The sequence below is a fragment of the Primulina eburnea genome, chromosome 1 (genome assembly GCF_022965805.1).
Source record: "Primulina eburnea isolate SZY01 chromosome 1, ASM2296580v1, whole genome shotgun sequence".
In the NCBI taxonomy this organism is placed as follows: Eukaryota; Viridiplantae; Streptophyta; class Magnoliopsida; order Lamiales; family Gesneriaceae; genus Primulina; species Primulina eburnea.
In genome coordinates, this window is record NC_133101.1 from 2,349,379 (window position 1) to 2,373,285 (window position 23,907).

General features: G+C 32.9%; 4 protein-coding genes across 4 annotated transcripts; 3 read left to right on the forward strand and 1 right to left on the reverse strand.

The window, feature by feature from the left end:
* The first annotated feature begins 1,481 nt into the window (after positions 1–1,481).
* Positions 1,482–7,034, forward strand: LOC140807670 (ultraviolet-B receptor UVR8-like). The gene is made up of 12 exons (XM_073164653.1): positions 1,482–1,758; positions 4,080–4,266; positions 4,439–4,585; positions 4,849–4,930; positions 5,101–5,256; positions 5,343–5,516; positions 5,769–5,840; positions 6,028–6,099; positions 6,214–6,332; positions 6,524–6,609; positions 6,712–6,764; positions 6,854–7,034. Exons 1-12 carry the CDS (start codon positions 1,641–1,643, stop codon positions 6,914–6,916), a joined length of 1,329 nt encoding a protein of 442 aa, XP_073020754.1. The 5' UTR covers positions 1,482–1,640; the 3' UTR covers positions 6,917–7,034.
* A 984-nt stretch (positions 7,035–8,018) lies between these two features.
* Positions 8,019–9,227, forward strand: LOC140810250 (uncharacterized). The gene is made up of 2 exons (XM_073168125.1): positions 8,019–8,600; positions 8,850–9,227. The coding sequence occupies exons 1-2, from the start codon at positions 8,295–8,297 to the stop codon at positions 9,099–9,101; spliced, it is 558 nt and encodes a 185-aa protein (XP_073024226.1). The 5' UTR covers positions 8,019–8,294; the 3' UTR covers positions 9,102–9,227.
* A 3,382-nt stretch (positions 9,228–12,609) lies between these two features.
* On the forward strand, positions 12,610–14,604 carry LOC140807751 (NAC transcription factor 32-like). The gene is made up of 3 exons (XM_073164744.1): positions 12,610–12,864; positions 13,248–13,522; positions 13,637–14,604. Exons 1-3 carry the CDS (start codon positions 12,696–12,698, stop codon positions 14,102–14,104), a joined length of 912 nt encoding a protein of 303 aa, XP_073020845.1. The 5' UTR covers positions 12,610–12,695; the 3' UTR covers positions 14,105–14,604.
* Positions 14,605–16,466: 1,862 nt separating this feature from the next.
* LOC140807824 (aspartic proteinase Asp1-like) lies at positions 16,467–19,693 on the reverse strand. The gene is made up of 8 exons (XM_073164811.1): positions 19,293–19,693; positions 18,828–18,945; positions 17,910–18,130; positions 17,591–17,812; positions 17,363–17,501; positions 16,989–17,189; positions 16,831–16,903; positions 16,467–16,753 (listed from the first exon to the last, which is right to left on the reverse strand). Exons 1-8 carry the CDS (start codon positions 19,478–19,480, stop codon positions 16,611–16,613), a joined length of 1,305 nt encoding a protein of 434 aa, XP_073020912.1. The 5' UTR covers positions 19,481–19,693; the 3' UTR covers positions 16,467–16,610.
* Positions 19,694–23,907: the final 4,214 nt, after the last annotated feature.

Below are 23,907 nucleotides of genomic sequence, written 5' to 3' on the forward strand. Positions count from 1 at the left end.
CAAAAGTTTGGGACAAATTAAAGGTGATTTTGGATCATTAATATCTTTGTGACAAAAACTTGTGTGAGGCAGTCTCACGGGTCGTATTTGTGAGACAGATCTATTATTTGGTTCATTAATGAAAAAATATTACTTTTTATTGTGAATATTGGTAGGGTTGATCCGTCTCACAGATTAAGATCCGTGATATGGGCTCACATTAGACTCACTCTATCTTTGTAAGTCACAAAGTATATTGTGAATTTTTCTAATTCAGTTGCGAATATATTATTACTTCTACTATAAAATTATTTTATGAATAATGTATTTAATTTTTATTTTGCGTAACTATAATTTATCGAGTAACTAAATTTTTGTATTAATTATTTTAGGCATTGAGATTATTAATGAATTTACTTAAAATAATAACCATTAATTGATAGGCCAGACATGGTCAATCCTTTATATAAAAATTGATGATGGGGCAAAAATTAACAATCATAAAAAAAAAAAAAAAAAAAAAATTACAATCATTAAATAGAATTCTCTAATTAATTATGAGTCATAAAAAATGACATTTTCCAGAAAGGACAAAAAGCGTTGATCGTGGACTAGTAATTAATATTTTTTAATTATTAGTATTAGTATTATTATACCATAATCAATATTTAAAAAAATTATGGAACACCGTTACTCTTATTTATTTTTTAAATAGTAATATCATATTTAAAAAATAATTATAAAATTCACAAATCCCAAAAATACTTACATAAATATGAACAATATTTTTAATATTATCACAACAAATAATAAAAATTACATTTTTCAGACTGTTCGTATGAAATTGGTGACAAAAACAACAAACAATATTACAACCAGACAATATTGAAAAACATTATCAGAAAATAACATTACAAAATAAAATAATTTCAACAGTAATAATAATAATATAAGAATTACACTGTATGTGCGAGTAAATAAGAAGGAAAAAAAAGAGAGAAGAATCAATGTTGGTTTCTCAAAAGAAAATGCAACATAAAACAATATCGCTCAAAAAATTCTGAGAAAGCAATGGTGCTCAATAAAAGTTTGCAGAGTGAACGGATGCTGCGAGCTCAAGAATTTCATAGGTAAAAATGTGCTTGAAGAACAAAGTGCACTCTTGAATTTTATAGCTCAGAGTAGAGTACTCCTGAATGTTACACGCTTGATATGGTCAATCAAAGAGTCGTAAGTCATGTTTACCGTCTTAGCACTGTAGCTAAGCCGGTGCTGGTATGATATGGGTTGTGGCCTTTGTATGATATGTGTGGTGCGCTGCTGATATTTGGATGTCTCCTGTTTCTCTCTATTACAAATTACAACGTGGGTTAGAATGCGATTACTCTTTTTTAAATTAACTCGACCAATGAGTGTTGACTGTAGTGGATTATATATTCGGAGGCTTTAATTTTTATATAAGTGGAAGATCCTAGTTACAGTTACAGTAGCAGCAGTGGGCACATGTCACCAACCCTATCACGACTATAAATATCTGCCAACCTTTCTTGTGTTATCCCATTCATACCCCAACCCCTCTAAACCTCTGAATTTTTTCACCGTTTTTTAAACATTTTACGAAAACCCACAATTTATTATTTCCTAAAATTTCAAGAAAAGAGATGTCGGAAGAAGGGATATTGTTAAGCAGCAACAGCTGCGGGAGTGAAGCAGTTTCTGGGCCGATTCGCCGGGTTCTTCTCATCTCCGCCGGCGCCACTCACTCCGTTGCTCTCCTCTGTGAGTGTACAAATCTTGTATCTATAGTGTATGTACATGGTGATTCTTGAGTAGAAAGGATTTTGTATAGGGAAAAGGATCAAGATTTTCTGGTACATAGTAATACAAGAAAAATGAATCAAGAAACGGACCAAGATTCGATTTTTATCTGAATTAGATGTAAATATTGTGCCAAGATTTGAGTGATATTTTCACTTGAGGATGAACCAACTTTCTAATTACGATCTCTCGTGATTCTTTATCTGGTTGTGTATATTCAAAAGAAGCATGATTTAGATTACAACGTTTGGATCAGAATCTTGATGAAAAAGGTTTCCTTTGGGTTGAATTTATATTTTATTATTCCTCAAAAAGCCATCAAGATTCATTCGGCACTTCAATGATTTAGTAAGTAAATTTTGTATATAATTAAAATCATTATACATATACAATTTATGTACCAATAAACATTTTATTGATTTCATCTATGTTTTTTTACCTTTCTTATTAATACGAGTAAATCGGGGCAGGTGAGTTGGTTGGAGTGGTTAATTTTGTATGGACCAGAATGATCCACGTAAATTTTTTTGTCTACTTGTTGAATTTAATAAGGGGCAATAATATGAGTTTGTGTTCACATTCAGTCACCCTACTGGATGCTTCTTTGACAAATTTGTTTAATAATTCAAGGAAGTCTATTACGCATGTTACATGGTTTTTAGGAAAATTGGTGAAGTTTGAGATTTCTTGGAGTTTGTGAATTGTGATGTTAAAATAGTTTGTTTTTAATTATTTAAATAATAAGTAATAAATATCACCAACCGATAAATCACAACTTTAATATAAATTATTGAGTTCTTGATTGTGGTCTAATATTTGTTTAAGATATACATAAATATTAAAATATTATTCCTCGTTTGACCAAGTTAAAGGAATCCATTTTTCTGTTTTCTAGGTGCTATGATGCAATAACTAATTTATTGAATATACATATATAATTGGATTTTTTTAAAAAATGGATTTTGTACTTTGGAAATTGTGCATTTTTTGTTTCTTTTTTTTTTTAATTTACGAAAAGTGCCAAGCTAACTCGTTGTTCGTCAACGTAGGAGCACTATTGGAAATTTGGAATTTGGAACACTTAGTTCTAAGTTTAAGACAGTATATTCAAAAGCAAATCATTCTATATTCGAAAACTCATTTTTCTTAATTGGGAAAACTTATTAGTCTTTTTCCTAACTTTATGAACATATTTTAATTATTTATTTTCTATTGGATTTCCATATTAACTTGATAGAAAATATGTCATATTTAATTTGTCACACATATTAAAAAAAATATAATAGGGAAATATTAATAATGTAGTCCTTTTCAAACAACGTTCACATGCAAAACTTATGGATAAAGTACACGATGCACTAAGGCACAAGTATCATAGAGTTCAGGAACGAAGGATGAGGCAACTAGAGTCAAGGCATGTTAATTCTAAAAGTCTAAATGTGAATAAAATTGTCACGTATAATATATATCAAATGTTGAACCATAGTTTAACAGTATTTATTAGACTGCAAACAAAAGTTAATGTTCGATGGATTGTACTTGTTTTTGGATTCATATTTTCGAAGATCAAGGCCTGATACTATGAGGGTTTGAGCATTGAAAGCATTGTAAAGAACATCATGCACAGTTATTCCATGCTCCTTATAGAGGCTCGTGTCGAGAGATGCCATGTGCAAGGGTTGAGTCTTGTGCCCAGGCATACATCTTGTGAACTTTTAGTAACTATGGAGAAGTATCGGATGTTATTTCTCAATTTGTTCTTCTATATTTCACATGTATTTACGGGATGAATAGTGACAAGAAGGTGTTGAGCTGTGTTGCTGTGGGGTGACTGACTAAAAGGGGAGACAGCCAAAAATATTCTATTTTCAGCCCATAACTTGGTTTTCCTAAGGAATTTTTGTTTTGATAAATAAAGCTCGAGTTGTTGGAGAGCAAGTGACTCATCTTGCATCATGGAAATCCTGTTTGAGTTTCTTACGAGCAATGTGGTAACCTGATTCTTTGTCCCATCATTGCATCTTAGCATAAAGACTCTATCTAGCTTCAAATATAAATATGTTGTGCGAAACTGTGAGAGTAACTTATTATTCCTCTGGCAAGTATTAAGAAACACTGAATAGGTAATAATTAGGAACCAAGATTTCTAGTAAGTAGCAGAATAGGTTTACTCTTCATAACCGTTAAATTGCTCTTATACTTTTAGATTTACTGCGTTACAGTATTTCAATTTGATGCTTGGAATTGTAAGTTTATTGAGGTTCATGTATGGCACATTGCAGCTGGTTATGTTGTTTGCTCGTGGGGAAGGGGAGAAGATGGGCAGTTAGGACTTGGAGATGCTGAAGATCGGTTTTCTCCAACTCAAGTGAGTGCATTGGATGGGCAAGAAATAGTGTCTATTACTTGTGGAGCTGACCACACAACTGCTTACTCTGAATCACTTTTGCAAGTTTTCAGCTGGGGATGGTATGCTTCTGGTTTCGTAAATATATTTATACAGAACTCTCGATGCTTAAACATTGTCATTTATTCTTTATCAACTCTATTTTGCTTTGTTGGATTGAGTCTTTGTTGGGCGAATATTCAAATTATTTCATTTATTGCATTACAATTTGCTCATTTATTCAAGATATTTCAGGGGTGATTTTGGGAGGTTAGGCCATGGAGATTCGAGCGACTTGTTTACTCCTCAATCAATCAAAGCGTTACATGGTCTGCAGATCAAGCAAATTGCTTGTGGGGATAGCCATTGTTTGGCAGTGACGATGGAAGGCGATGTTCTGAGGTTGGTTCCTTGTTCCCTTTCCCTTGTTTCATTCAAAACTAGCAGAGGATCTTTTAAACGTCCTCTTCTTTACATTTTGTTGAGCTGCGTGATGGTTTATTGTGTATGATGAGTAGTCGAATCTTCACTAATAAATAGACATGCTGAGTTAGTTGATGTTACCCTTGACTCTAGATCAAGAATCCTAACTAATTCATGCTTCATAATCATGACTTCCGTGTTATGTTTTTGCACTCTGATCTTGCTTATATATTCAACTACAGCTGGGGACGGAATCAAAACGGCCAACTAGGTCTTGGGACCAAAGAGGATTCTCTTTTACCCCAAAGGATCGAAGCTTTCCAGGTATTCTTAGCTAATTCATAAACTTCAAGTCCTCCTTTCTTTCTTATCAATTTGAACTTAAGATACCGTGCTTCTTCTTAAAAACTCTCATATCCTTCCCTCTCTTCTTGGCATTCTTAGAAAACTAATTATCTCTAAAGAAGCATTATGGGCTTTTTTGCTGTTTGTAGGGAATACCAGTCAAAATGGTTGCTGCTGGTGCGGAACACACTGCTGCTGTAACAGAAGACGGCGAGCTCTACGGTTGGGGCTGGGGTCGATATGGTAATTTGGGTTTGGGTGATAGAAATGACCGTTTAGTACCAGAGAAAGTTTCAAGTGTCGAGGTACTTTTATCTATCTTGGAAATAACACCTTTTCCTTGTTCTTGTTTCTTTGTTTTCCTAAATATTTTGGTGACGCCTTGTTGCAGGGAGAAAAGATGGTTCTGGTAGCATGTGGATGGCGCCACACAATATCTGTCTCGTCTTCAGGTGGATTGTATACTTACGGATGGAGCAAATATGGCCAATTAGGACATGGGGATTTTGAAGATCACCTTCTCCCTCATAAGCTGGAGTCCTTGAGTGGAAGCTGTGTTTCTCAAGTAATTTCTCTTCATAGGACAAGTTAACTTTAACAAATTCTTTCCAGTTTCTGGTTATGTTCAGCATATGACAAACCAATCTCATATTTTTTCTTGTTTCTATTATATAGGGGACGAGTCCATGCCATTTTTCCACAAATATCTTTTTCTTCAAATTGTAATTTGTCTGCTCAAGAAACGTAGCGACTGCAAAAAAATATGTAGTAAATGTGTTATTCTTTTGGATTTTCATGAAGAGAATCGTTTTCTCAGATTTCAGGGGGCTGGAGACATACAATGGCTGTAACAACCGATGGAAAACTTTATGGTTGGGGCTGGAATAAGGTTCATCATAGTCCCTTTTTCCCTATTACTGCCAGAATATTATGATTTTGTGTGAAAGACCTTTTTATTTCATAAATTACTCCGAGAAATTTATTTTTGTACATATCATATAGTATATTTGATATTTCTAAATTACTCCGGGATCTCTTTGAACTGATTCTAAATGTCAACTTTTCAATGCTCGCAGTTTGGTCAAGTTGGAGTAGGCGACAATGTGGATCACTGCTCACCTGTACAAGTCAAATTTCCACTCGATCAGGTTTATCTTTATCCTTGAACTCGGTTTACGTCCAACAACACTATTTTTTCACAGGTTTATTTATTTTTGAGATTCCAACTATGGGATATTTTGATTTGTGCTGGTGAATGACAGAAAGTGGTAAATATCTCGTGTGGTTGGAGGCATACGCTTGCTGTTACCGAAGGCCAAAACGTGTTCTCCTGGGGAAGGGGAACAAATGGTCAGCTCGGCCACGGTGAATCTGTAGACAGGTAAAAAAATGTCATCCCCATTCCCGAGTCTCATGGTCCAAGGTTCAGAAAATGCTACATCTTGTGCTATTCATCCAAGCTTAATGCAATATATCTATCACGCCCCGGTGTTTCTCATAAACTGCTCGAAAACCAGTGAACAAATGATGCATCCCTTCTCATTATTTCCTGCATTAAAATCAAATCCGTAGGAACCTCCCAAAGATTGTAGAGGCATTAAGCGTGGACGGAACTAGTGGGAAGAACATAGAAGCCTCAAAAGCTGACGTATCATCAGGTATAGCGATTAAAAGTCGTGTTTCTCCTACTTTTGTCCTTTACATTTCTTCAGTTGTCAAGCAAACGGGATCTCGTCTTAACTAAAGCCTTTATCAAACAGACAAAACTTGGATCTCCCCTACTGAGAGATATGCAGTTGTTCCCAATGAGAATGTGAGCTATTATTCTTTTACATTTCCCTCGATATCAGCAACCTTGTATTCTTCTTTCTGTAATTTATATTCTTAGCTTTCTTGAAACAGGCTGGAGGCAACGGAAATGACGTAAATGTTCCGGAAAAGGAGGTGAAAAGAATTAAGACATGAAACTAGCCAATGCAATCTCAAGAAAGCAGCCAACCCAAGGTGCACCTTTTTGTATGCCACGAGGTCGAAGATATCTCGGTCGAGACTGGTATATCCATGGACTCGTGCGCTAGTCGAATCAAAAATAAAAATATATATGTTATCTTGTTCACTTGAATAATCGAATGTACTTAGTGACCGAGTGTGGAGATCTCGCGTATTTGTGTGAGAAACACAAGCTAAACAGATAGATAGTGTGGGAGGCTAGTTTTGGCTATCTTGGTAGTGGCCGTGAGGTTTCTTTTTAATATTATGTATTTTTAAAAAAATAAATCATGGACAAAACATATCATTTTATCCCTTCTGAGTTTATCATTAGACTAATAAATCTTTTTTCTCTTAAATTTTTTAGAAATGTTATATGTTTACACGACTTTTTTTCTAATTAGTTTTAATTTCTTTTTTTAAAAAAAAAAAAAATCATTTTTTCCGGTTCCTTGTAGGATTTTTTTTAAGCAAATATCGACCCACTTTCCTTAATTGTTCATCTAACATTAAAGTTTTAAATTAAAGACAAAATACCGAGTTTGAAATTTAATTATAACAAATCTCCTTCTCCTACTCATAAAAAATAGATAAAAGTGATAAATATTGTCCAAGGGGTTGAATTGTTTAATAATGCAATCCAATCAAATAGCTGGTTACAATTTTGTGCATTGATCAGTTGCCTCACATGAATCAAATCATTAAATATTTATACCATATCAAATTTTTTTGAACCGAAAAATTATAATATTATACTTTATATTTTTATTTTATTTAAATTCATATTATCTCAAATTTATCAATCAAACCAAACATGTAATATTATTCAGTATTATTCCACATCATACTCAAATATATATATATATATATATATATATATATATATATATATATATATATATATATTTAAATATTTAAAGTCATCAATCTAAATAAACACTCTTACGAGAGAAATTGTAGAATGTACATATAGATACAAATTTGCATATCTATATATGTGTACACATAAAATGTGTGTCGTAACTACATCTGAAATGTAAAATGCATAAAATCCATCACACATTTTGTTTTGTATTTTTCCATTTATTTATTTATTTTTGTAAAAAATAATTTGTCCATCAAAAGATTGCCTTTCAAGAATCCTGGCTTTGTGCCTTCCTCCATCACACATTTTGTTGTGCATCACCCTTGCGTTGATAAAATTTCAGGCAATTTCAACAAATTTCAAATTACAATAACCAAGTTTTATGTATATATTTCAAATACCCTTTAATTTTTCTTGTTTTGTAATGTACAGGGAATTTTGAACCAACCTGTTTCCAGTAATCATTTTTGGATTTAGGAAACACGGGAAATGGATCTTTTCTTGAAGGCGAAATCGATCCGGCTTCGTAGCCACAGAGACAAGTTTCTTGTAGCCGTTGAAGATCGCGAATCCATCGCCCTGGAACGCGATGGCTCGTCCAAGAACACGATCTGGACCATTGAATTCGTTAAAGGGAAAGATTATATAAGGTTGAAAAGTTGTTATGGGACGTACTTGACAGCCTCAAGTGAACCATTTCTTCCAGGGGTGACAGGAAAAAAGGTTGTCCAGACGCTGCCTTGCCAATGTGATAAAGATGCCACGGAATGGCAACCCTTGAGGGATGGAATGCAGGTGAGTCGCTTTGACTCGAATCGCCCGTCGTGAAAATTGTATGGTTTATGTATCTAGAATCATAAACATATAAATTTCATCGTGATATTGATATCAGACATTGTTGATATGATCCGACGAAATTGAATCGGATTAAATGTAAGAAAAATACAAATTTTTTTCCATCAATTAAAAATTAAAAGACCAAAAGTCTATATAGGCCACCGATTTTTTATCGAGCTAATGTGTTGATGATAATGACGAATATAGGTGAGACTGAGGTCGTTTTCCGGCGAATTTTTGCGCCCCAACGGCGGTCTTCCCCCGTGGAGGAACTCGGTCACACACGACATCCCTCATCGACAGAAGACGTATGATAAGGTGTTGTGGGATGTGGAGGTTGTGGAGACGTTCCCGTTGCAGTGCAGGCTTCAATCTGATTCTGCATTTCCAAGATCAACATCAGTTTCGGATGCAATCAGGCAGAAACAAAGTGCAGCAAGATTGCGAGAATACTTTTGAATCATTTGGATGTATCAGATTATTTGTGTCACTTTTGCTAATACCAAAAACTCGATATTCTTCTATTTTTTTTGTTTAGATCTTATTCCCGTCGAAGTTAATAAAAATTTATCTTCGATTAACTTTGTTACAATAAATGGAATATTGAATATGTTATTATCCGATACAAAATATATATTTCATTTCTAAATTAGCAGTTGGAATTAATTAATTTGGTACATAGCTATCACTGGTCGACGTTATACCCTCATTCCCGGAACCTTCCCTGATGCAACTAGCTGCCATGTCTTTTCAATGTATGGACCACTTTTTCAACCATTTGAAAGCGACAACTTTTATGTAGGCCAATCCTCCCTTGTTTGTCGCTCTGGTTCTCATAAATAATTTAAATTTTTATGTGTTGTTAATAATAATAAAAAGAATAGATCTCTTGTGATACAGTCTCACGAATCTTTATCTGAGGGATCAACTCTACCGATATTCACAATAGAAAGTAATACTCGTAGCATAAAAAGTAACATTTTTTCATGAATGGCCTAAATAAGATATCTGTTTCACAAAATATGATCTGTGAGACCGTCTCAGACGAGTTTTTTGTTTAATAAAAATTTTGTTGCTATAAAGAAATGCGATTTAGACTATGAAACCTTTTTATTTTATACGTAATAAATATTTGTGAAAATATTTGATTTAGTAAATGGGATCCACATAATACTAATTAATTATTTTATCCATAATAATTATTAGCACTCAAAGCCAAAAAAAAAAAAGGGAGAGAGAGAGAGATTTGGATAAAGATAGTTGCACTCGGAAGTTTCCACTTTTGATGAAGTAACCTAGGCAGCTTCCAGGGTTTGAACAAAAATACGTCCTTTTCTTTGCTGATGTCATGGAGCACGTCATTCACTCTTGCCACGTAATCATCAACTTGCGACTCCAGCTACATAAATATTTTATCATATATTTAATAGCTCTGACCGATACTACACTTGTCATCGATTCATTCGTCGGGAAGTTGTGTCATAAGTATATTAATAGAAATATTCGTTTCTCCAAACGTAATCTCCAAGTCCACATTTTATTTGATGTTTATTCAATCTTTCTTTCTTTTTTCTTTCGATTTTAAGGTTTTAAACATGTAACTATATTTATGCTCATGTTTCTTAATTTTATATTTAAGTTGATTTATCGAATATTCAAAAAAAAATTAATTTTCAAAATATGATTATAGAACATATAATTTTAAATTATAAAAAATTATTGAAGATAAATCATTTACTTATAATTCGGAATGATACTTTTAAAGGATGCAAAAAATCCTATGAGCCGGTTTCACGTGTCAATTTTGTGAGACATATGTTCTATTTGGTTCATCCATTAAAAAGTAAGTATTAATTTTTTTATTACAAAAATATTAATTTTTATTGTAAATATGAACATGATTGACTCGTCTCATTAATAAAGAGACATGAAATCGTTCCATGGGCGACAAATTATTTAAAAGGTGGTTGACTATAACAAGTGATTCTATTGTGACATTTGATTGTGAATGAATAGAGTGGTGAATATTAGGCAGATAATTAATATTTTAAAATCGCCTTTTGGAAAAATTTACTCATGCATAATATGTCACAAATGCCAATGAGAGGAAAAAATTAAATATTTAATCTAAAAGTAATTTCTTACTAATACAGATATTTTCGGTGTGATTATATCTCCACTCACACGCACCTTATGTAACTTTTCAGGGGTTCAACCATCTCATAATCATCTGAAGCCAAATACGATTAACCTTGTATTTCTTATGTGGTGAACTCTCAAAAGAAGGCGTACAAAAAAGAACAATATGCACATTCTTTTCAAGAGCTTATCATATAACAACTTCAAAGTTAATCATGTTTGAATTAGGACAGTTTTGAGATGAGTAAACCCCTGAATATTTGCATATAATGTATGTGATTGATGACATAAGCACGTTAGAAATATTCGTATTAGTACAATGTATAAAAACGTCAAATATAAGACCCTACATTAATAGTAATTTTTAAATTGCTAATAATTCAAGATAATATTTGCTAAAAACAAAAATTTGTGTATCATTAGTTCATTACCATTAATAATTCTTAGTTAGATACTTAGATTATTTCAATTTTGATATTCTGTGTTGTCGAAATTTGGTTATATTTCATTTCATTCAATTGTAATCATTTTTCACTAAAAATATCAATACAACATCATGCACATGAGCATCGAAAATGAGACCAAAATAAAAAAAAAAACAAAATAGAAATTCAACACTAAAAATAATCAAAAATGACAAATATCCCATTATATAAAAAATAAAAATAAAATTATAATTTCCAAAAGTTTAAATACTTGTACACACATCGAACCTGGTACTCCAACTAGCCTAAATTCATTGTGCAGAGACGCACCACGCCTGCCTCAGACCCCAAGGCCAAGAGTCATACTGTTGACTAGGAAAAATTAATTCGCGATAAGTTTTCGTAAACCGCAAGTTGACGGATTCAGTGACGCAAGCAGTGACGTCTACGCCACACGTGAGGGCAAGTTCCTTCTCTTTCGTGGCATCTTTCTATTTGACCGTCAGTTTTGTTTTCCACCACCAACAATCAAAAGTCCCGTTCCACCCATCACGCCAAATCTTCTAAATTTTCACTTTGCTGTATATATAAAAATTAATAATGTTAATATTTTTCTATATTATTAAAATCAAAATTTTTAAATAGGCTAATAATTAACCACGTAAAACATCATTCGAGGTTGAAATTCAAACATTAAAAATTATAAAATCATGTTACTATTCACGATATTTATATATAAGACATAAAAAATATAATTTATGGATCAATTTTGTGTTTATTTAAAAATTAAATGAAATGTATGTCAACTTAAATATGAAATTCTTGTTCGTCTTTAAAGCATATATATTATATATATATATATATATATGTAAAACTAAAATTTTTAATTGAATGTTATAATAAATACGAAATTAAAGAACATATACAGACTACATCTACTCTCTAATCAAATTTTATTTCCCAGACCAACAATTTCTCATATAGTAGGTTTTTTTGGGACAGTTTTATAGATTTATATTTGTGACGACTTAATCTATATTTTGAGTGAAAAATAATAATTTTAACATATAAAACAAATTATTTATGGGTCGGACATTATCATGAGAGTTTTTGTGATTTTCATAATATCATTATATATTATATAAAAACAAATAAATCTAAAAATCCCAAGAAAAAACATTTATATATATTCATATTTATATGTACAGACCTATTGTTTTATTAAATAATTTAGAAGTATTAAATTTTCCTTGCTGCCCACGGAGTCCACACATACCTACACGCGACTTAGCCCTCTCCCCCACCCCAAAATAAGCACGTTTTATAATTTTATTTAACCATTATATTTTATTTCATTCAAAAATAAAATATTTTGTGTGTATAAATACGACGCGTAGCCTCCATTTTCTTTGTTTCAGAGCTCAAGTGCGAAAAGTCTACCCAATTACAACAGAAAAAGAGGACAATTCTTGGTAAGATTTTGGTGTGGATGACGGTTAGTGATCAGCAATTGAATTTGCCAGCGGGATTCAGGTTCCATCCGACGGACGAGGAGCTGGTCGTGCATTACCTATGCCGCAAGTGTTCGGGCCAGCAGATTGGTGTTCCCATCGTAGCTGAGATCGATCTCTACAAGTTTGATCCATGGCAGCTTCCAGGTAATGATTTTTTTTTGTTTATTGTTTTTTGTGTGATGGGATTTTCAATTTTTGTTCCCTTTCTTTAAGTTTGGTTGTTCGAGGTTTATGGATAAGGATTTATGGATGATTTTCATCAATTTTTCTATGTTTGTAGTTAGATCGATGAAATTAGATTCTCTTTTTTGGATACTTTGACATGTTCTGTGATTTTCCACTGAAAGTATCTGAAAGTGAACCATAGAAAATGTGGATGATTTTCATCATTTTTTTCGTCTTATAGAAGTTTGATTCTCTGTTTTTGGAAATTCTTTCATGTCGTGTGATTTTCCATTGAAAGTGTTTGGATTTATGTCTTTTATTTTTTTATTCTGACCCGTGAAATATTCTCTGATTGGTAATAGGTATGGCTCTGTATGGTGAAAAAGAGTGGTACTTTTTTTCTTCAAGAGACCGCAAGTACCCCAACGGTTCCCGACCGAACAGGGCGGCTGGAACCGGCTACTGGAAGGCAACCGGAGCAGACAAGCCGGTCGGAAAACCGAAGACTCTGGGAATAAAGAAGGCTCTGGTATTTTACGAAGGAAAAGCTCCAAAAGGAGTCAAAACCGATTGGATCATGCACGAATATCGTCTAGCTAATGTGGATAGGTCTGCTGGCAAGAAAAACAATTTGAGGGTACTTATCTGACACTTTGAAGATGAAATTTTCAGTTCATTTTTGGATAATTTTGGCAAAATATTTTATTCGGATATTCGGGTGAATTAATTTAGTATTTCTTATGTGTTGCAGCTTGATGATTGGGTATTGTGTCGAATATACAACAAGAAAGGAAATATTGGAAAGCGTTACAAGGTTGTGGATCAGAAGACGGAGGAGTTCTCAGATGTGGAAGATCGAAAACCGGATGTGAATTCCATCCTGTATAGTGGAATGGTAACAAAGGCGCCTTTGGTGCAGGCGCCGCATTCCTTTGAGTTGCAGAAGATGGATGACTATATGCATTTCGACACATCCGAGTCGATACCCAAGTTGCATGCTGATTCGAGTAGTTCAGAGCACGGGTTTTCCGCGGAGTTTATGTCTAACTATAAGGAGGTTGGGAGTGAATCTGCATGGAGACAGGTGGAAAACTCTCTCCAATGTGACTTCAGCTACACGGATGGCTTCCTAGGTGATCCTTTTGGATCCCAAATGCAAGATAATGATCAGATGTCTCTGTTTCAAGAAATGTTTGGGTACATACAGAAGCCCTTTTAATTAGTGATATGGCCATCGATATTATTTTATCAATCAAGTTTTGGTAGCCATGTACATCCATCATTTGCATGGTGACACCAGATTCTTGATTTATATATACATTTTCTCCTAAGAAAAAAGGAGGAAAAAACAAGGAAAATCTTGACAATCAAGAAGCAGATAAGATTACCAGAAATTCGTCTGGGTGCCATGACATGGACGAGATGAATGTGATGCATCAATCGGGCAGCCATGGATCGAAGGATTGACGTGATTTTTAAAGCCAGAGAGCAGCTGTGTTGATATATGCAACAAGTAGGGCATTCTTGTTTGTTAGAATCTTAGCAGATGTTAAATTTTATTCGTTCTTTGTAATGTAGGTCTAGAATGTGGCATTCATTTGGTGAAAGAATATAGGAATAAAAAAAGGAAGAACGAAGCATTCATGTGTCTGAGAAAGATAGCAATATTTGGTTTCGCAAATTTCCTGGTATACATACATACTTGAGATGCTTCCTTTACTACTCCTAAAAATATGTTGCCTCTTTCTTTAAACCAGACTACCAGATCTACCCAATATTGCAAGACTTGGTTTGAACTTATAAATTTCTTGAAAACTGGGATAAAAACAGGCAGTGAACAAGACTCAAACGCCACAGATAAAAGTTTCCAGTCTTGCATACTTAAACGGGTTTAATGCGAATTTAAATATGAAAAATATTTTGATTTTTATTATAGTTTTAATTATATTAAGTCAATCAATAGGTTAAATAACACAATCATAAATTTCAAAAGTTATTATTGTCTAGCTCTTTGTCATATTCTAATTCAGATCTTCTTCTTCGTTTATCTCGTCTTCAGTTTTGTTCAATACAAATTCAAGCTATATCGGTGTTTTTAGGGTTTTGATGTTTAAATAGCTTATATTATCTAATAATAAAGAAGTAAATTGTTTTTAACAGACAATAGAAGTCGAATTCAAAAATTATCTAAAACATATTTGATATCCCGGGATGTCCGGGTCATGGATGTTCCCGGGACGTCTCGGGATATGAAGCACATCCATGGATGGTGCCCGGGTCAGGAGAATAAAAAATTCTAACCGGGCCAATAAAGCGAGGAGATGGATCAGCACTTGAGTCATGGAATTGCCCGGGATAAAGAGAGGATGGCTAGAAGAATCCATGGAAGAGCCGGTCAGTCAGAGGCAGGGCCATATGAGCACCCGAAACATAACCTCCCCGAGACGTTATACACTTGGGCTCTTATAAGAAATCCCGAGAAGTATTTTACCCTGGCCACCTCGATATGAGTGAAGCATTTAATGGCGCCGACCTGATAGAGCATGTACAGCCGACTTATCTCTGACAATAACATTAATGGTTGATAAAATCAGGTGGGCTGGATGTGACTAGTACAAGATTTGACATGTCAGAACAATAGGGTATAATCAGTCACCCTATTATAATTAATGCTCAAACACGAGAAACGAGGTCATCATTGCATTCTCTACTATAAATATCAGGTTCTTTACTTGCATTTACTATCGGTTCAGTCATTACTTCACATTTACTACTCTCATTTATTATCTACACCAATCACACAGCCATCACTTGGCTACATTGGTCTTGTTACTTGAGTATCCTGCTGACTTAAGCATCGGAGTGGTCACGCCGGACATCCCTCCGACGCCCATTCACTTGGTTATTTTTCTGTTCGCAGATCTCTCCCATCGGATCGAGGAATCACTAGATTCAGTCCAAGCGTCCAACTCATATTTCCTTTGATATTTTGATAGCTAACCTGGCATAGTACCCGACCGACTCGTCAGTTTTGCCCTGGTTACATCAATATTAAAAAAATTATTAAACTTAAAGTTTATTTACAAAATTACAATTTTTCATGTGTTTTTCGTGTTTAATGTAGTCAACTTTGGATGGACTACTGTTTCTTGGTTTTGCCCAAATCATAACTTTTTAATCATGATTCACTCTTTTTCGTGCTTGGGATGTTAAGAATGGAATTTGGACTTAACTCAACTCTAAAAATTATCTCAAGGGGGAGTAATGTTTAAAGTCATATATATAACTCTCAGGTATTTTATTTAACCAATATGAGACAACTAACACACCCCTCACGTCCAGGAATGCACATGGCTCTGATACCATGTTAAGAATGAAACTTGAACCTAACTCAACCCCAAAAGCTAGCTCAAGGGAGAAGGATTGTCCAAGACCATATATATAACTCTCATGTATTTTATCCAAACGATGTGAGACAACTAACACGTGTTTGGGAGAACACTAAAAGAGATTGCATACTAGAGGTTTGACTCTTTATCTAACATTGAAACTACTTTTCTCGTGAACTCAAGCTCATAAAATTGGTCTAAAATAATAGTTCTGTACTTCAATAGTGTTGCATCACTCAATAGATGATATACTATTTAATTACAAATATCAAATAATACAAGTTTTCTCGTTCCTTCCACCAAATTAAGTCACTGCTATATTGATGGACCAACACACTAAAAGCTATGTACATCATTTGCTGATAATGGGATTCTGGCTTCAAAGTTGGATTTCGGGTGCTGATCGCAATTGGCAGGCGTCCACCCGATTTTTTGCTTCTCATTGTCATAGATCAAAACTTTATCCTGCATTGATATATCTGCATAGAACGACCGAGGTGGTCTATTATAGTGCAAATCATGGTAAATTAAATGGTTTCTTCAATCGATTTTTTACCTCCAATCATGTTGAAATTGTTCAATCCCACATCTGTTCCATTCAAGATTCCCAAACAAGCATTGCCCTTTGACTGCAAGAACATAAAAAACTAAACTTTACAGATTTCTAAGCAGTGACATGAAATGGAACTGGGATAATAAGCTTGAGATTCTCACAGAGATTATAAGATATGATTCAGGGTTGATCTCAAACTGAGCTTTAGATCTCCAACCATTGGCAAAGCTGAATGTTAAAGTCTTGAAGTAGCTTCGGACTTCGCGGGTACTCTTGAAAGGTTTCTTGCCTTTCCAGCAGAATGGAAGGGTACGGTCGTCGGTTGCTTCTTTTAACGAGTTCTTGGTTGTTTCTTTCTTTATCTAGCAACCCGTGTTGCAACATGAAGACACCATCAATGATCAATAAGTTCGGAAGATACTTTTCTAAAAACAATTGAATAGTTCAAAATGAAAATGCTGTGTTATCAGTTTCTTGTGCTTAAGTAAGATATTTTAAGGAAATGAAACTGGAGAAATCTTCAGAACTAGCTCACCAAAGAAAGAAGAGTGTGGTAAATCTGAGAATCGAAGTATGTGTAAGAACTCCCACTGTCGAAAATTACGTTAAGATTCTTGAACCCTGTACTTTTCCCACCAAAAATAAGTTCTGCCAATCCAGCTGAATAATACTTTCTGTCAAGTACATAAAAATTGATATGTATAAGAACTAAAACAGTTTTCTCCGTATGAAATGCTGACGAAAGTATATAGGTAGTACTCACGTGTGATCATGGGACATGGGTGTCCACGTAACTCGTGAATAATCATAAGCATCATCTCCAAAGAAAAGAAACCCGCCTTTTCCACTTAGACAGTGGCCAACAACATTTTTCACGACTCCCTGATCACGAAGCTGTGACACAATGCTCGATTTTCCTCTTCCAAGGCCGAGCACTCCATCTAAGGGGTGATCGGATGATCCTGATAACTGATCATATCCACACCTGATATTAAATTCTGAATCTGATAAATGCTTCATATTGACACATGTATGCAGAGATTGAAGCCTTAACAAAGAAAGGTTTTGAGTAGACTACCGACCCAAGAGTTAAACGAGGACTCATTTTCGTTGCGGAAGTGAGATTGAGGGTGAAGAAATCATTGACAAGAACACCAAGGGATGAACCTCCATCTGCATACTCAACCTCGTAATCACATTGCTCTGGAGTGTCACATTTGTAATCACTCGAGTGCAGAGATGCACAAAGAGGGTCTTTACAGATAACAAGGTCGTTGCTAGGTCGGTATAGTGGGTGAAATCCCTACAGGAAGAGCATCAAGGATGAGAAATTCATCTTCATAACAAAATTATCGAACAGTCATTTTCGAAAGCATATGCAAGGCCAAGAAAGAAGACAATATGTGAACACTTTCTCTTGAATCATGTATCATCAAACCACTGCAACGTCTCTACCTTAAAAGTTTCTACAACTCCCAATGTTAACTGAGGATTGGTTTTCGTTCATAGCTATAGTGGTATCAAGCGATTGCCGTACACAAAAGTTGCTAGAATGCAACTCAAATCTTTAACCTATATAACAATAACTATTCTGTTTCAATCACTGCATCGTAAAGACAGCCCCACACAGCATTAAAAATAATGAATACTTATACACACTCAACAATCTATCTGCCAAAAATTGTTCTTACAACTCATAGGAGTTGAATTCATGACTGTAAACTTAAATACAAAGTATAGAATCAAGTCCTTAAACCAATAGCAACTCATGAGAATTGAATATGTGACTGTAAACTTTATTACAAATTATAGAACAAAGTTTTTGGATCAAAAGCTATGGCTATTAAAGATATTGCGACTCTGATCTTTACACCGATGATTCCATATCTCGACCCCCGGTAGGACACAAGGGGCATTTGATGACAACACAAAATCAAGAAAGCTATTATAGGCTTTTCAAGGGCAATAATGCATCGAAATTTACTCGTACTATATCTTACCGGGGTGCAACGAACACAAGGGGCGTCACATTGAAGCCAAGTCAGGTCACTGCCTGTGTCTGGATCAAGAAAATACGGCTTTGGAGGGTATCCTACAAAAACTTGGACAAAATAAAACCTGCAAGAAACACAAAAGTTCATCCCATTACAATCCCATAACCAATAACGCTTCCCCACGCATCAATGATCTAGATTCTCATCCACACAACTCAACAAAACTCCCAATCATCAGCTGAATTAAATTTATAAGAAAAATAGATACCATTTTCTAGAACTCAAAAACCAGAATCACGCCAACACACCTAGCGTTGTATTAGCATAGACCTCTCCCAGTAAGAGAGAGGCGTGGGTTTCGATCCCATGTTGAAAGCAAAGCCCCCACCCCCATTGTAATGTTAAAAAAAAAAACACACAAAACAAGTTATGGGCTAAAATCCATATAAAATCGATCAAGAAATCGCCTACCCATTGGGATAAACATTCCCATAGAGTGGGAATACCACTGAAGATGAGCCAGCTTTACTGATTCCTGATGGGCAGCTTTCAGAAGGCTTCAATTTCCTCCATTTCTGTTGCTGCTGACCACTACAACCCCAACACATCACACTCAACACCACAAATAATAGCATAAAGATAAACTTTTTCCCCATCATTTTTTTAACTTTTCTCAACCCTTTAATCTAGTGTTAATTTATCCACAAATTCTAAACTTTTGGACAAATCCCAGATTGTTTTTATATGGAACTTTGGTCCCTTCCTCCACAATAATTATTTTTTAAAATTTTTTGGCCACGAGTCAATGGAATTTATTCTGTTTTCTCTGTTTCATGCATTCACTCATTCTTGACTTTTCTTGCTTCGGATCTTTGGGATAATTTTGATCTGAAATCAAGGTATACCTTCTCAATCTCTGTGATTCTTGCTTTGATTCCTTGCTTCCCTGAAATTACAATATTGCGTTTGATAGGATCTGAATGTTACTGTTACCAGGTCTTGCAATTTTAAAGGACCTGTTCCACGTTCATCTTTTTTTTTTCCCAAAACAAAACAAAATGACTTCGCTCAAACAATGACGCAATCCTTGCTTGTAAATTTGATTCAAAGAGACAAACTGTCCATATTTTTAAAATTATATTTCGTAATTTATTATTTGAAAACTTCTATTCATGACTATTAAATTTTATATTTGCATCCAACTCATGTATCTGAGTGGGTCTCATATCTCACGAATTTTAATCAGTGAGACAAGTCAACCCTACCGATATTCACAATAAAAAGACAATACTCTTAGCATAAAAAGTAATATTTTTTTATGGATCACCCAAATAAGAGACCCGTGAGACCGTCTCACATAAGTTTGTGCTCATGTATTATGGTTGTATTCTCATAATCACCGTTTGCTTGACATAATTTACTAAAGGCGAAAATGACATAAAGTAGATGAATAATTTTAACATATTTCATCATATTCAATAAATGATAATTTTCATTGCGGATTGTAATTTTCAAAATCCAATTTTAGCTTAAGTTTAAGCATAATCTTCTTTCATTTGTTATAGGCTGAATTTGACTCTATGGAACAAAAAAATAAACATATGAATTTTTTTGAGACATGAGCATGACCAATTTTATGAGACGAATTTTTTATTTGAATTATTTATTAAAAAAAATTATTTTTTTATAATAAAAATATTATATATTATTAACGGGATTTATCCGTATCACAAATACATGCTAAAAAAAACAAACGTAATTGGCAAAATTAGATTTGGAGCTTTAATAGAAGCATTAATTACCGTGCCAAAATATTTCGATTGTCCGTACGATTTTGGACTATTGCTATGCAGGATTTGAATTTACGGAAAATTGATCTTCAGTCTCTAGCCGCCGTTTTTTTTGTGTTCAGTCTCTAGGTACTTTTTTAAGTGTACCACATTTCCACATGAAGTATACCATATTTTGTATGACATAATACCACAATTTTGTGGGTAGGGAATGAACCCAGAGATATATTATGATTGAGGATTTTTCACCAACTTCTCCAAGAATTTACGCATTTTTTTTTATTAGAAAATTTGTGTTTTCTTTTTATATTAAAACAAAATTTTATTTCTTTGATGTTTTGCATTTATATCATCAAATTTGGTATTTCTAATGTTACTTGCATAAAAAAATTACCATTGTTTCTGAAATTTAAATTAAAATGATTTTTTTAGCTTAAAAAATGGAGTAGGTCTCTTGTGAGATGATCTCATGAATCTTTATATATGAGACAGGTCAATTCTACCGATATTCACAATAAAAAATAATACTTTTAGCATAAAAAATAATATTTTTTCATGGATGACCCAAATAAGAGATCTGTATCACAAAATACGACCAGTGAGACCGTCTTACACAAGTTTTTCCTAAGAAATGAGTGTTTTGTTAGAATTGAGTATCGATCTCATAACAAGTGTTGATGATTTACCAGTAATATTTTATTTGAATTTTGTATTTTGGTATTTTAATTCATTTTTTAACTTATGATTTTTTATTTGTGCTATTTCAATGTAATTAGATTGTTACAAAACTCGTTGCTCGATAATATAAATTGAAATTCAAATGAAATATTTACAAAGAAAAATCAAACTAAAATAACAAATTTATTGAATAATTTTTATATCAATTTACTCGGTTTGATTCGGTTTATTTTTATCCACAACTTAGACCAAGCTAAATTTTTTAGTTTTGGTTGATTTTTAAACTAATTTGAATAGTAATTAACTGAAAACCAATATAAACTTTTACAATTTGATTCGATTTCTGAACACTTCTGTCCATGCTAAGTTTCGTGGCATTATGAATAATATAATATAATCAACCAATAAATTTACTCCCGGTAGAGTGATGTTTCATCGGTAGAATACACACTTAATAATAATTTTATTTCATTGTAAAAATAATAAAAATAGTCACAAAATTTTGATTTTTTATATAAATTTTAATTGTTGGAAATGCTACAAACTAAAAATTAAATGAATAGGTTTCTTGTGAGACGGTCTCACGAATCTTTATCTGTTAAACGGGTCAACCCTACTCATATTCATAACAAAAAGTAATACTATTAGCATAAAAATTAATATTTTTTCGGTGATGACCCAAATAATAGATCGTCTAACAAAATACGACCCGTGAGACCGTCTCACACAAATTTTTGCCAAATCAAATAATCTCACGTGTATTAGAACAGTTTTTTTAGGTAAGCCAAATAGTCGAACCTGTTAATTCAAGCTCGCGCAACTGGATTATTATTTATAATAATAATAAATATACAACCAATATATTTTTAGATCGATATTTACGATAATTATATTGCGAGATTTTACTGCTATATCGCGAAATTTTATATGACATATTGAATTTGTTGTGATGCACAGATATTGATGTATATATAGCATCACTCATTATTTTATTTATTAGTTTTGTATATAAAATGATAATCTAGTATAAAATATTTTCAAATTATTTTTAGTATTTTTAGTATACTATTAATTAATAAAATACATATGCCGCGTGTATCTAAGTTGAATACAGGTTGAAAATTATTGGTGGTGTCAATTTATCAATTTTATGTATATTCCCTCATTATTCAATGTTATTTTATATAATAAAAGTAGATAAAATATTAAGGCATTAATATATATAATAAATTATAGGTTATTATATCACTTTAGAGAGATTGATATTTGTGTATATATATTATACACAAAAAAATGCAATTTTCTTCAAATTAATGGACTAATAAACTAACAAAATATAATGAGAGGTGTTTTAGGCATAATAAAAACCCAAAAAAAAAAAAAAATCATCACAATAAAAAAAATCTATTAGTCTATGCGTTTTCCCCCCAGGAAAGTCTATCGTTTGAGTCTTGACTAACTAGTAATAATTAAATAACCTAGTTATATAAAAAAATTCATAAAAATTATTGGTTATTCATAAAAAAAATATTGTTTTTATATTAAAAATATTACTTTTTATTGTAAATATGGACATTATTGACTCGTCTAATGAATAAAGCCATGAGACCATCTTACAATAGACACATTCAAAAAAATATAGAATAATAAATAAATAGAGTGCAAGAATTGACTTCTAAATTTAAAATATATGAATTTTAATTAAATTCATTGATAGAATGTAAATTTTATCCATCTCAAAATTTTAACTTTGACATAATAAATCATAAATTTAACATTTTCTGAACTTATACTGTATTGATGTGGGTCGTGATATTGACATGAAGCTCGGGTAGTATGTAGGACGAAGTGATTATTGTTTTACTAAAAATTATAGCATGTGGTATTGGTCCAACTCAAATAATTTAAATCGTAAAGCAGCTCGAACACTACGTTTTGATCGCTCTGCCTAGCAGAGACAATTATTATACTCCAACAAGTTTCCTCACAATAACTGCATTCATTGCAATCAATTAGAATCAAATTATCTTAACTCTAATACTAATTGTAGGATCGAACGCTTGCCGTTTTATCACAAAACTATAGTTGGTGATGATGGTGTAACTCAAATATTTTAAATCATACAACAACTCAAACGTTATGCGTCGATTGCTCTACTCTAATCATGTATAAAATCTAACATAATACTCTTTTGAATAAAATAACTAAAATTTTTAAACATAAATCAATAAAATATACATGAATACAATTCAATTTTGCATATAGCTAAATATAAATGATGAAAAAAAAATTCTCAAACTTTTTATTCATTAAAAATCTTTTAAAGTAATTTCTTTTAGGAAACAACAAATTTATACATTTAGATAACTCTGAACATCACATATTTTAGACGCGTCTTTATTTTTTTTATAAAAAAATTGTTTTTATAAACAATATTTATCGATTCAAATAATAATATTCTAAAAAATAATAAAGAGTTTATATCAATATTTTTGTGACCTAAATTATTTATTTTTCAATTACGAAAGTAACGAATCACGATTACGATTTCTAAATAATTATAAATCTCTCTTACATCGATCCTAGGAAAGTTTCAACTCTCCCTCCATCCAATAAAT